Consider the following 13753-nt stretch of genomic DNA (forward strand, 5'->3'; position numbering starts at 1 on the left):
TTTTTCCTTAATAAAAAAGAAAAAAAGAAGAAAAGAAAATGAGCGTTCAACGAGCTTTCAAGCAATTAAATCAATCGTAATTGTCATAAATATGGGCTTTTGAATTGGGCAAAGGCGAAAAGCCTTTTAAACCCAAATATAATCTTCTTCAACGCAACGTAGGCCCACCTCCAAACTTTCATCTCAACAACCAACTGAAATCCCGGCGCGTGCACAATCCCGCCGCCTACTAATAAATCAACCCTCTCTACCCCACCATTAGCAAGTACTCCCCACGCGCCCTTCCCTCGCCTGGGCAACCCTTCAAATTTTTGGACAAACCAAACTCCGCGCCACAACCCCACCCCCATTAACCCAAGCCACCGTCCTCCTCACGCGCCCACTCCCATTCTCCCGTACAAGACACGCGCCTAAGAATCGCGTGAGTCCACGCCTCTCCCCATTTCGGCTATAATACATCTCGGGCCACGACTCTGTGACGCACCCAACCGACTCTCCCCGAAACTACCAAATTTCGCCACACGAATACCTCCGCTGCCGTACACCTGTCAGATAAGATTACACACACGGAGCAAGATCGATATACAAAATAAATAAAATATATTTTTAGAGAGAGAAACTGTTTTTTTTTTTTTTCTAGAGAGAGAAAGTCGAACAAACAAGATCTGATCGAACAAATTCCCCCGAAGGTACCGAAAAAGCTCTTCGAAACCCTACTTCTCCTTGTAAGCCCTAACTCTCTCTCTCTCTTTCTCTCTCTTTTTGTCTCTCTGTCTCTGAGTACGTATTTTTGTATGTGAATCTGTTTGTATGTGTTTGTAGGTTTTGTGTGTCAACGTTACGATTTGTGGGTTCTTTTTTCGAAATAGCGTAGCTGTAAATTGAATTTGGGAATTTTTTTTTTCATTTCCGCTGTGTGGAAGAGAGAGGAGTGTGAAATTAGGGTTTTTTTTTTTTTCTTTCTTGGTGGTTGTTTGGTGGAGAGAAAAACCCTAGGTTTGGAAATTTGGGGATATTTTTGATTTTGTGTGGGAGAAAATTAGGGTTTTGGATGTATGGCTTCGGGGCCTATAGTTGGAGATGGAGATGGACCTAGAGAGAGGCAGAGGTATACGGAGAGTAAGGTGTACACTAGAAAAGCCTTCAAAGGCCCCAGGAAAAACAACCCCACCCTCACTACTCTCACCACCCTAAACACCACCACCACCACCACCGCCACCGCAGCTGCCGCCACCACCACCGCTACAACCACCACTACTACACCCAGCAACAAGGATAATAATAACGAGAACAACGTCAAGATTAATGAGAACGTCAACAAGGACAGTGAGAATGACAACGAGAATAATGAGAACATCAACAAGGACAGTAAGAACGTCGACAAGGACAGTGAGAACGTCGACAGGGACAATGAGAGCAATAGGGAAAATGAGAACACCGACAATAAGAGCAACGAGAATGACGAGTTGGCTCGGGAACCATCACCAAAGGCAGTGTTAGCATCAGAGGATGGGAATTCGGCTCAGAAACAACAGCACATTTTGAGGCTTGATGTGGGGTCGGATGACTCGTCGAGCCTCAACCGGCAACAGGAGCAGCCAGCAGTGGCAGTCCCTGTCACTCGGGATGAACCAGTGGGGAATGGGGCGGTGAAGATGGGGGAGAACAGGGTGAAGATTAATTTGGGGTCAAGGTCAAAGCAGGAGATGAGGGACCTTAGAAGGAAGCTGGAGGGTGAGCTGGATATGGTGAGGGGCTTGGTGAAGAGGATTGAAGCGAAGCAGGGGCAGATTGGTGGGTATAGTCATTCTCATATGTTGGTGAATGATGGGGTTGATAATGGTGGCGGTGCAGCCAAGCGGGTTCACTCAGAGGTGGCTTCTGTTGGTGTTGGTATTGGTATTGGTGTTCCTCGTGAGGTGCATAGGCCATTGCACCAGTTGAATTTATCAGTGTTGGAGAATAGTCAAGGGGTGAGTGAAAATGTGGAGAAAGAGAAGAGGACACCGAAAGCGAACCAGTTTTATCGGAATTCAGAGTTCTTGCTTGCAAAGGATAAGTTTCCACCAGCAGAGAGTAACAAGAAGTCAAAATCAAATGGGAAGAAGCAAGGTGGAGGAGAATCGGGACATGGGTTTTGGATGGGTACCAAGTTTTACAAGAGTTGTAGCTCTTTGCTTGAGAAATTGATGAAGCACAAGCATGGTTGGGTGTTTAATGCTCCTGTCGATGTAGAGGGTCTTGGCTTGCATGATTATTTTACCATTATCAGGCATCCGATGGACTTGGGTACTGTGAAATCAAGGCTGAACAAGAATTGGTACAAGTCTCCAAAGGAATTTGCAGAGGATGTGAGACTTACGTTTCACAATGCTATGACCTATAACCCGAAAGGACAAGATGTTCATCTAATGGCGGAGCAGCTATTGAAGACATTTGAGGACAGGTGGGCTATAATAGAGTCGGATTTTAACCGTGAGATGAGGTATACAATGGATTATGCAGTCGTACATTCTACACCTACGTCAAGAAAGGTTTCTCATTTTCCACCACCCCCACTTGATATGAGAAGGATTTTGGATAGGTCAGAGTCAATAACAAACTCCTTTGATCCTAAGTCAAAACCAATGAGTATTACTCCTTCCGCTAGGACCCCTGCTCCAAAGAAGCCTAAGGCAAAAGATCCCCATAAGAGGGATATGACTTATGATGAGAAGCAAAAACTCAGCACAAACCTTCAGAATTTACCTTCAGAGAAACTAGATGCCATTGTGCAGATTATTAAGAAGAGGAATTCTGCACTTTGCCAAGAAGATGATGAAATTGAAGTTGACATTGATAGCGTGGATGCTGAGACACTTTGGGAGCTTGATAGGTTTGTAACCAATTACAAGAAGAGTTTGAGCAAGCACAAGAGGAAAGCTGAGCTTGCAATTCAAGCCCAAGCAGAAGCTGTGCAGAATGTTCAGGAAAAGGTAATGCCTTAATCACATATTCTCGTCCCTTTTTTTATCAATTTTCTTTTTTTGAGGGGGTGATTTTTACGGAGTGTATCATTTTCTTCTTCTTTTCCTTACAGATTCCAGCTCCAGTTGTGGAAGAGGTGCCAAAAGAAAGCAAAATAGGTAAAGTTTTTCTAAATATGAGATTTGATTGCATTTTAAATACTGACTACCTAATGAATTGATAATTTGAAACATCTTTCTTTTTGTGAGCAGATGAAATGATTGTTTCCAATTTGTCACCTGTTCAACCAGAAAAACAGGTGGACAATGGGAGTAGGTCAAGTAGTTCAAGCAGCTCTAGCAGTGATTCGGGATCGTCTTCAAGTGGTACTTTGATAGTCTTAACTTTATTATAGATCATCAGATATTGTTGTTATATTTCTGGGTTTTATCTGTATGATTTCTTGTTTTAAGTTGAACTTTTCCTTTTTCTAATATATACTTGTTGTGGCAGACTCTGATAGTGAAAGTTCATCAGCATCTGGATCGGACGCAGGGTCACCAAGGAATTAACCATGTTCTGTGTAGGTAGGATTATGTCTGCCATTTTTGTCTCAGAGTGTTTGTAGTTTCTGCCCTTCACCACACCTGTGTCCTGAAACGTCTGGTGAATTAGTTTATATTTCTGTAGTGTGCTTCTTCGTTCTGATATTATATGGCATTATGATGCTTATTTGCACTTTTGTTGCATGTCAGATTTTCTGCTGTTGAGTTGCATATTCAATTATTTATATCATAATTTTGTTGTTGTATTATATGAGAATCATGAGTAGGTTAGTAATTGCTGAAAAATGAAAGGAACAACCTCTGTTATGGCCATGGATTTTAGTAACCATTTGGTATCTATTTACCAAATAATTTGTATCTGGATGATCTTAACTTACACTTCTTTTACAATGGATAAGAAGGAAAAAAGAAAGTTCAAGGGATCAAAACCTCCATGGCTGGTGATAATACACTCTTTTGACTTCTCTCCTCTGTTAGTATTATTTATTAGTATTTGTGTTCCATTCTGAGTTATGGAAATAATTTTTTATAACCATATTTAGATGCATACAAGAATCTAGATGATTACTAAAAGAATTATGTATTTTGATCTAGTTATTTTGTATATGGGAAATCACATTTAAACTTCCTGTGGTTTGAACTTAAAACACGTTCCAAACCTTTGTTGAGATATGAAATGGCAAGAGTAGCCCTGCTTTCTCTCAAGGACTGCTAGAGAGAGAGAGTTGGAGAGAAGAGAGAGAGAGAGCTGTGGGGATTATTTGCTCAAATTAGGGTGAAGTTGATGATAGTAGACGGGTGGTAAGAGAGTTGGTGGGCATTGTGGTGGTGTGGGGAACCCACAGGGTTGGACAGTTAGAATCACTCTCTTGCTTGGCTGCAGCTCCATCAACACTGCTCTCCATCTTGCTGCATTTGAGTAGGAATTTTAATTTATTTATGCATGGGTATGTGTATACTGGCTTATGCCTTTTTACTTCTCTAATGGATTTTAACTGTGGTTTGAGACATGATGCTTGGGTCTTGTTTTGTTAGTTTTTTCTTTATTGTGGTGATGATGGCAGTGGGGAAGATGTGTAATTTGGACTTGAAACGTACATGGGCAATGGATGTGTTCTAGGGATCTTTTTTTTTTTCTCCCTCAAGTTGAGTGCAGATTTGTTATGTCAGGTGTAGGAAAAGTTTGAATATCATGGATTGGAAATTGGAAAAACATGTAAACTAATTAAATAACTGATTCTTCTCAGCATTTCATCCACCTTACCACAAATTCTCCACAAAATCACAAGTTGCACATAAAATGTTCTCTTTCTCAATGAAAGCCCATTCCTTGGTGTTTGATATGGCAAGGTTTAATATGGTGATGAAGAGTTTGTAGGTGTGACAAATGACTGTAGGAAGTGGAGACAGTGGTGGCAGAAGGGAATTGGCTGGAGGTGGTGCAGAAACTTATAGAACAAGCCACATACATGGAAGTTGCAGGTCATGGTGGAATTTGGTTTGTTCAAGTCAAAATAAGAAATTTAAAATGAGGGTTCAATCTTATTATAATTTTATGCTTTCTTTTTTTGATCACTTATCACTTTTTTGTGACCACAATGGATGTAAGTCTCACAGAAGAAACCACAAGAGAGATCATTTATTATAAATGGCAAGTTGTGGAAGTTCCTTTAGGGATCATACATGGAGGTTAGTGTGTCACATATCAAGTTTATAATCTTTCACAATGGATTTAAGTCTTACAGAAGAAATCACAAGGTAGATCATTTATTATAAATGGCAGGTTGTAGAAGTTCCTCTAGGGATCATACATGGAGGTAAGTGTGTCACATATCAAGCTTATAATCTTTCACCTGGCCATCCCTGCGAGCTTTTTGTCTCTGTATAAAAGATATTTAGCTGATAACCGCACTATCTATGCAAATTCATGTTGGCTTCCCCATTCCCAATGCTGTTGGCATTCCTTACAGAACTTTTAAGGTTGAGTAAGGTGAACTCAAATTTTATCATTTGGTTGATTGACTTCATTAATCTGAATTTTTAGACTTCCCTCCCCTCTCAAATTCCCTATACCTTCTCATATTCTCCTTTTTTATAATATCACTGGATTGATCACTTCAACATTCTTTCTCTCTGCAAATCTTTGGAATTCCTGGAAAACATCATAGTTTTGCTTGTTAGAGGAGCTGAGCTCCTATCTGCTTGAGTTGTTTAAGCTGTCAAGCTGTTAGTTGTTCAACTTGATGCACATGCCATATAGACGCCTTCACTATTTAAGGTAGTGCAAAATCTAAATCTTGACCAGGTCTGTAATGGTTGAGTCTTTTGTACATATGGTTGGGTTCAATTTATTGTTGGTCCCAAAGAGAAGAGAAAAAATTAAAGGGGGCGCAAAAGTTGATTACCATTTTGGTTTGTCTGTGTGATTGAAAATCTGAACCAACTCAAACGATGCATTTTTGCATGCCATATCCATTGTAAGTTGTGCAAATTTAAAATGTTAAGTATGCAACTGAAGTTATGCAAAAAAAATGTTGATTGGTGCAAGGACCAAGGGGCACTGGCAAATGAATTACTATATACCGTGAAAGCCTATTATTTGGGTTGTGGGGTTGGGGTATTGCTCTGTGACTATAAACGGATGGGTATTTATGTTGTTGTTGGGGTGGAAGATGCTGGATAATCATCCCATCCGATTGATAGATTTGAAGTGCTGATGTTGAAATTGGTTTCTAGCATATTGCAAAAGGGGAAGTTTATCTAATCATTTATCATGTTAATGCATGGGCATGTTTAAAGTGAAGATTAATTTTGTGGGATTCTCATTTAACAAGAACAAGTGTTTATGGGAAATTTTGTTATTGTTTATAGAAGTGTCTTGTCTCTATATACTACATAAGGCAATGATATTATCTTGATGCTTGGTAAAATGTGGAAGGTTCAGGTTATAGATTTTGTTAGTAAGAAGTTGTAACAAATGCTATTGGCGCAAGAAAGTATAACAGTTTAAAGAGAAACCATGGCTTTCATTCTTCTCATAGATTTTGTTGATGAAGGTGGTTGTCATAAACAGTTGTCACTTCTTATAAGTTGCCATTATTATGTAATACATCTGTTCTATGAGCTAATAAATTTGAAGATCTTAAATCTTTTAAAATACAGATTCTTGAGTTCTTGGCAGAATTTTTTGTGAAATGTTGCATTTTTGAATGTCTTGTTTTGAAATATGCCCTTTGAACCTAGTGGTTGCTTAAATGCTTTGAACACAGTGATAGGAGTTTCCTCAGTTTTCAATTGTTATAGGATATGTTTATTTGGTTCTCTGACAACATTTTGCTTAGGGTCTTTAGATAATTATGGATCCAAACAACTTCCCTTTATTTTGGTGTTTACATGTAGCATGCAATCTGTAGATAATGGGTTAAACTTAGGTATAGTATCTAAGTGCAGTACATTAGGTTCCCCAATGACATTCAAACACAGCTGCATTGAATTTAATTGTCATTGGAAAAGATCATTGTTTACCCCTTACTGCATTTAAGGTTTGCACCTTAGAATTATTAGTAGATAATTATGTGATTGTCAATCTGAAGATTCTAACTTGGATACAGCTCCATAAATTGCTGATTATGCTGTTTTTGTTTTGCAGATCTCAGAAATTTAGACTAGATGGTGATCTGTCATATGGTGATTTGAAACTTTGAATCTGCATTCATTGGAAGCGTTATCAGGGCCACCAGCCATCTTGCCATTGTGGGGTGGGGGTTTGTTTCTTGCTGTTGCTAGAACACGTGCCTCATTATCTGCTTGTGACACCTTTGTCAAGTCACAAATTTGTATAATATTGGTAGGATGTGATGATAATTAGAAATAGTTGGTTTGTTGTGCGTAGCATGTGTACATTGCTAACTACTGCATCTCATTTAGATTTCAGTTACTTGTTTTCAGTTTAGTGCTGGCAGATTCAGGATTCTTTGGTGTTATACAAAGAATATTCTCTAATTCAAGTTCTTGAAGTCATAATTGGTCCATGAGATTCTAATTTGTTTGCTGGCTTTGTTGTGTAGCTTCATTCATCATTGTCTTTTAAGATTAGTTGCATGCGTGCATTTTACTAGAGTTCTCGCACTACCAGATTTTTTTATAGATCTGGTTTGGCTAGAAGAAAGGTTTTAGAAAGGTTGCTTTTGGGTATATATAGATTTCAGTGGCTGAACCTTTCCCGCAGGAGTTACGTGTGTTCTATATTCTAATGCGATCCCCATTTTGGTGAGAGTGTAAATGGCATTTTGTTACAAAAATTTGTTATGCGATATGTAACAGTGTTTAAGGAATTTCAAAGCACGCTTTATAGAAGGATCAATTCACAAATATTTTTTTGGGGCGTTTGTTTATTTTGAATCAAATGGAATTTCAATGAATCACCAGGGAGAGACGAGAGGGGGGGTGGTCTTGGTTTGGTTCCACCATAGATAGCTGCGAAACTAATAAAACTTGGAGTAACGTTTGGGACATAGAAAAGTGCACAACTTTGTGCCATAATTTTGTTGCATGCGAGTTGTGATTGGTGTAAATGTGATTGTGGACCATGTAAGGATACACCTACACTAATCACAACTCACCACGTGGCGAGTTGTGGTACAAAGTTGTGCAATTTTCTGTATCCTGAGCATTACTCTAAAACTTGAGATTCTTGGGCTTGGTCAAGATTTTAGGAAGAAGTGCAAATGTGGTTACAAGCGTGCGTGCAAGTTCCACAATACTGGGAGTAAATTGAGTAGTAATTTGTATTGAATATTAAGGACAAAGTTTAGCTATTCAATAAAAGTGTAATTGTATTTTTAGTTCTTATATTTTGCACTTTTTTCATTTTGGTCCCTATATTTTATTTTTACCATTTTTAGTTCTTAAACCAATTAATGTCTGACATTTAAGTCTTTTCTACCACCCAATTAACGGCAAAAGCTAACATGACTGGCAGTGAAATAAAAAATAATATAATTACACATTAATTAATTAATTAAAAAAAAACTCATTAGTTTTTGGAAAGAATTAGCTGTTAATAATCCTCATGTTCTTCTTCTTCTTCAAAACATGAACTTCATGTTCTTCACCAAATCAAGACAAACCTAACTGGCGAACATTTATAATCAATCTCAACACAGAAAATTCTAACACATTCAACATTGAAACCTCTAGTAAATCAAACTCATAAATCCAAGAAATAGACTCATAAACCCATAACCAAATACTCTTTCACATTCATCCATACAAGGTTCATAAATCCAAGACCCACAACCTGTAAATACGAAACCAAACTCACCATCCTTGACCCAAATCTGCCATCAACAAAACCATCCTGCCGATCAAACCCATTTCCCAAAGCAGCAAACATCACCATCATCGCCGGAAAAACCCAGACCTATGGAAACCCATAAAAAACTGATTAAACTCACAACACTATTGTCGATCAAACCTAACCCTAAAAACCCAGAAAAACCTGATCAAACCCACACCACCATTGCTAATCAAACCCAGCCCCGAAAACCCAGAAAAACTCGACCAAACCCAAACCACCATCACCGATCAAGCCGGAAACACCTAGCCCCATGGAAACCCATAACAACTAGATCAAACCCACAAAACCATCGTCGATCAAGCTGGAAAAACCCAGCCCCACGAAAACCCAAAAAAAAAAACCGATCAAACCCACACCACCATCATCGATCAAACAACAGAGAGAGAGAGAGAGAGAGAGAGAGAGATTTAAGAGAGAGTGAGGGATCGAGAGCTTGAACAAAGCAAGAAGAAAAAGAAAGATACAAACACAAACATGCACCGTAAGAAAAAGAAAGAGAAAGAAAGGATCTGGAATTGAAATGGAAGAAGAAAAGCAAAGTTCATAAATTTATACAAAGTAAGTTTTTTAAAATGGTGGAGAGAGTTATTTTAAATATTCGATATTTTAAATTTCTGGGCAATCAAACATGTTTAGGGAAGAATATGAACAATCATATTCTTCCCAAAAACTAATGATTTTTTTTTAAATGTTTGTTTTTAATTTAATTAATAAATGTGTGTAATTATATTATTTTTTTTATTCCACTGTTAGCCACGTCAACTTTTGCCATTAGTTGGGTGACGGAAATGACCTAAATATCAGGTGTTAATTAGTTTAGGAACTAAAAATGGTAAAAAAAAAGTAATGACCAAAATGGAAAAAATGCAAAATGTAGAGACTAAAAGTGCATTTACGCTTTCAATAAAATAAACATTATTATATATTTTGAAAATTTAAACATTGAATTGTATGTTATTTATGTTTTTAACACACATTATCAAATTTTGTGTCAATCAAATTTTATTTACTATATGATTTATAAGTTTATATTTTATATATAATTTTAAACTATAAAAATTTACAATTTAAACAATTTATTGATAACATAGTTATTGATTTTTAATTTTCTAGAAATTTTACGAGCATAGAAGATGTAAAAAAATGTAATCCAACGGTAGATTTATCAAATTTACCTCTAATAAAAAGATATTAAGCAAAATTACCAATTTTATAGTTAAATTCTGTCCAAATATTAATAGCTTACCTTTTATCCTATCCCAGCTAAGAACAACACGGTGTGACAATCCAGGCCAGATCTCACGGTTCATGAAAAGGGACATGTGCTACCTACCAGGCTAAGAAAAGGGTTGTGCTAGCAGTCTAAAAAGAGTATGAAGTGCACATTTGAAAACCAATGGGTGGTGCTATTTTTGGAATGACAAATGGCCTCTTCCATATTTAGTTGGAATATTTTGGAATGACAAATAGCCTCTTCCATACAAGCTTATCATAAACATGGTCACTAGTTTCAATTACTAGTTTCATTCAATATCCTCTGGATTGGTGAGTCATCCTTGTAAGGTTGAATTTATTCAACCATCTAATTGACTTTATTCCGTGCCAAATTTGCTTGTAATTCAGCATTTAGTAACCCTGTATTTAGGTGGGATTGTTGTAAGGGTAGTGAGTGAGATAGTGTGAAGATTGCTCAAGAGTGTGCAAGAAAACAGAGAGTCGCGGCTGGGACTCGCGACTGGACTCGCGGCTTCAACCCGCCAGAATCTGCACACGTGCCAAGCATGCTGGAAGATGAACAGTCATGCTAGCTGGAGCACTACAGGACAAAACAGGACAACTGGCCATACGGTTAACTCGCGACTGGAACTCGCGACTTAGTCAAGCCGCGAGGTCAAGCCGCGAGCCACCCCTGTTTTGGAAAAACCTGACGTTTCGCATTCCACTCCTCTTCAGTATAAATACCCTTTTAACCCACGATTGAAAGAGAGCTTCCAGAGAGAATTTTGAGAGAGAAACCCTAAAGAAAAACCAGATTGTTTTACCCACAATCTCTACCTTAGAGTCTCATCAAAATCCCTCACTCTCTTCCTCTCCATTGTCAAATCCTTGAGAGGCCATTATACCAAACCTGGTTCTCACCATTATCATCTCTGTGAGACAGTCGTTTGGAGTTCTGGGAAGCAGTTAGGAAGGAGCCAATATTCATTGGTTGATGCTACGGTGTAGTAGCGGAATCCGGAAAGTTAGAAAAGAAAAAGGTTCGGCGCAACCTCGTTGGAGCAAGAAGCTTGGAGGGCTTAGGTGCATTGGGTAGATTAGGCTTGGAGGGTCTATTGCTGTCCTTGTATCCCAACTGTATTTTCTAGTGGATTGATTACCGCTTGGAGGGCGGCGGAGAGGTTTTTCGCCGAGGTCTTCGGTTTCCTCTTCGATAACATATCTGGTGTTATCGCTGTGTTTGCATCTTCCTTCCTCTCTATCTCTGCCTTTACATTAATCTGCTGTGGTGTATTTTGATGTGGCTTAGATAGTTGTTTAATCAATTCCTTGTTATAGCATATGTTAAGTTTCCGCACACTAGTTGTTTAACATATTGCATGTGTTGATTAAATTGATTTTTGGGGGTCTAAACGTTCAAAAGTGTTTTTGTACACGTTTTTGAACTTTCAATTGGTATCAGAGCGGGTACACTTGTTGTGGTTTAAATACCTAAGTGTGATCCTTGACCCCTTGTGTTTATTTGCCATGGATTGTGCTTTGTATGACTCTTTGCATGATTTGGTTGGTGATGAATGTAACATGCCACGTGTTTGTGAAAATGCCTCTATGAGTGTTAATCCTCATAAGTGTGATGACATGTTATTTGAATCTATGGGTGTTGTTGACAAACTCTTCAAGAAAAATGCTAAGAAGATTCAAAAGAATTTGAGCAAGTTATTTTGTGAAAAGGATGATTTGATTGCTAAGCTCAATGAATCCAACAAATTGGTTGAGAAATATAAAAAACTTGCTGAAATTTCTCTTGAAAAGCTGAAAGAGTTTGAATGTTTGAATATGGACTTGGATGCTAAACTTGTTTTGTCTAACAAACTTGTTGATGATCTTAAATGTGAAAATGAATCTCTTAAGATGCATGCCAAATGTTTGATTGCTGAACCTATTGTTAAAAAGGATGATAATGTTTGTTGCAATCATGTTGTGGTACCCGATTTTGTGCCTAGTGTGTGTTCTACCTTAAAGGACAAATCGGTGTACCTTCCTCCACATAAAAGAAATCAAAAGGTGGAGAGAAAGGCTGTTAAGTCAAAGCCTTCGTTTAGGTCTCAACCTAAGGCTTTGGATGGATCTAAGTTTGTTCCAACTTGCCACCATTGTGGTGTGATTGGTCATATAAGACCTCAATGTCATAAGTTGAAGAGGGAACAAAACCATGTTGCTAGATCCATTCCCAAAAAGCCTAGTGGACCTAAACACATTATTTGTCACCATTGTGGTACCTTTGGTCATCTAAGACCTCATTGCTCTAAGTTTCAAGCTCTTAAGAGAATCAAAAGAAAAGAGAAACTTGAGCTTTTTGGAAGTTGTGCTAAAAAGAGTAAACTGGATTTGAGTGAAAATAGCATGCTGTTAAAGAAAATGTTTAATGCTCTTAACTCCTTGACTATGTGCATCTCCGGTTCTTATTCTTCCAACCCTCGTCTCGCTTCTCTTGAGACACTCATTCCAAACAATCATTCCGTTTGGATGAGGAAGGGTTCCTATGGTTGAGCTTTTGCTCTTTTGGTCCTTGATCTAATTCTTTCGATCTTTGTAGGACCCTTCATGCATTAAATGTCATATCTTCATGCATTTTGTGCATCTTGCATTTATTTGTATGCATTGTTTTGTTTTTGATCTTACTTTTATGTTTCTATTTTGTGTGAGTAAAAATCCAAAACCACATAAAGAGTGAAAAAAAAAAAAAAAAATTCAAAAAGTTTGATCGTATATGTTTGAGCACATATCACATGTGAGTTTGGCCTTGTACCTTTGTACAAATGGCTTTGTGCATTTTCGAGCTTAGCTTGTTATTTTTGCACTTATATCTTTGTGGGAAAAATCTTGACATCTTTGTGTGATTGTTGTAAATCGATCTTCAAGCTTGTCATGAACGATTTGTCAATAGTCATGTTGGTTTTGATACATGCGTAGACTTGTGCTTATATCTCTTCCCACTCTTTTATCTTTATTGCTTAAAGAGCTCAATAAATGTAAATCTCAAAATGAAAAGAGATAATGAGCTGCAAAAGCCGTCGCACATACTAGTATTCGACTAGGAAAAAGGGAAAGCGACTTATATGAAAATGTATGATGCCCAAAAAGCCAAAGGCTTGTTCATCAAATTGAAATATCAAAAATTTCAGGCATCAATCTCAAAAATGAGATGTATTGCTCAAAATGAGTTGTATTGATTCAAAATGATCAAATGATATGAATTGTAAGAAGCCAAATGAAAAGCTTCAATCTTATGTAATCATTTTCTTGTGGGAGGTCATATATGTTCACTTCTATAATTGAGATATACCACTTGACTTAGTACTAGTTGTGTATGACTTGATTGAATTGATCATTGAAGCTTCATTCTAGACTAAGGACTATTCCACACTTGATACACACACATAACACACTTGCCTTATGTTCAATGAATGTCTTATTCATTTGTTAGATTGTACTTGTCTAAATGTGATGTGTGTGTGCTCAATCTTATATGGATTAATCCAAAAAGATTTTTGATCATTTTATATGTTTTTGGAAGTGATTTTTATCACTTTTTGTGTTTATGTTTAGTGCTTACTTTGTTTTTCAATGTTTAAACATGTTCTGAATTGAAAAACAGGTGTCA

General features: G+C 37.6%; 1 protein-coding gene across 2 annotated transcripts; it reads left to right on the forward strand.

Moving 5' to 3' along the window:
• The first annotated feature begins 513 nt into the window (after nucleotides 1-513).
• Nucleotides 514-7546, forward strand: LOC126695661 (transcription factor GTE4). Of its 2 annotated transcripts, XM_050392491.1 has the most exons (6): nucleotides 515-725; nucleotides 823-2975; nucleotides 3080-3125; nucleotides 3219-3332; nucleotides 3460-3533; nucleotides 7162-7546. In XM_050392491.1, exons 2-5 carry the CDS (start codon nucleotides 1056-1058, stop codon nucleotides 3516-3518), a joined length of 2139 nt encoding a protein of 712 aa, XP_050248448.1. In that variant the 5' UTR covers nucleotides 515-725; nucleotides 823-1055; the 3' UTR covers nucleotides 3519-3533; nucleotides 7162-7546. The 2 variants fall into 2 exon arrangements, with proteins under 2 accessions (XP_050248449.1, XP_050248448.1); XM_050392492.1 differs by having other exon boundaries at nucleotides 514-2975; nucleotides 3460-3529.
• Nucleotides 7547-13753: the final 6207 nt, after the last annotated feature.

This window comes from Quercus robur, chromosome 8 (genome assembly GCF_932294415.1).
Source record: "Quercus robur chromosome 8, dhQueRobu3.1, whole genome shotgun sequence".
NCBI lineage: Eukaryota > Viridiplantae > Streptophyta > Magnoliopsida > Fagales > Fagaceae > Quercus > Quercus robur.

Coding starts and splice junctions, on each gene's coding strand:
- LOC126695661 (XM_050392492.1), top strand. CDS start 1,056: ATGGCTTCGGGGCCTATAGTTGGAGATGGAGATGGACCTAGAGAGAGG. Junction 3,126..3,218: donor GCCAAAAGAAAGCAAAATAG/GTAAAGTTTTTC, acceptor TTTTGTGAGCAG/ATGAAATGATTGTTTCCAAT. Junction 3,333..3,459: donor TTCGGGATCGTCTTCAAGTG/GTACTTTGATAG, acceptor TTGTTGTGGCAG/ACTCTGATAGTGAAAGTTCA.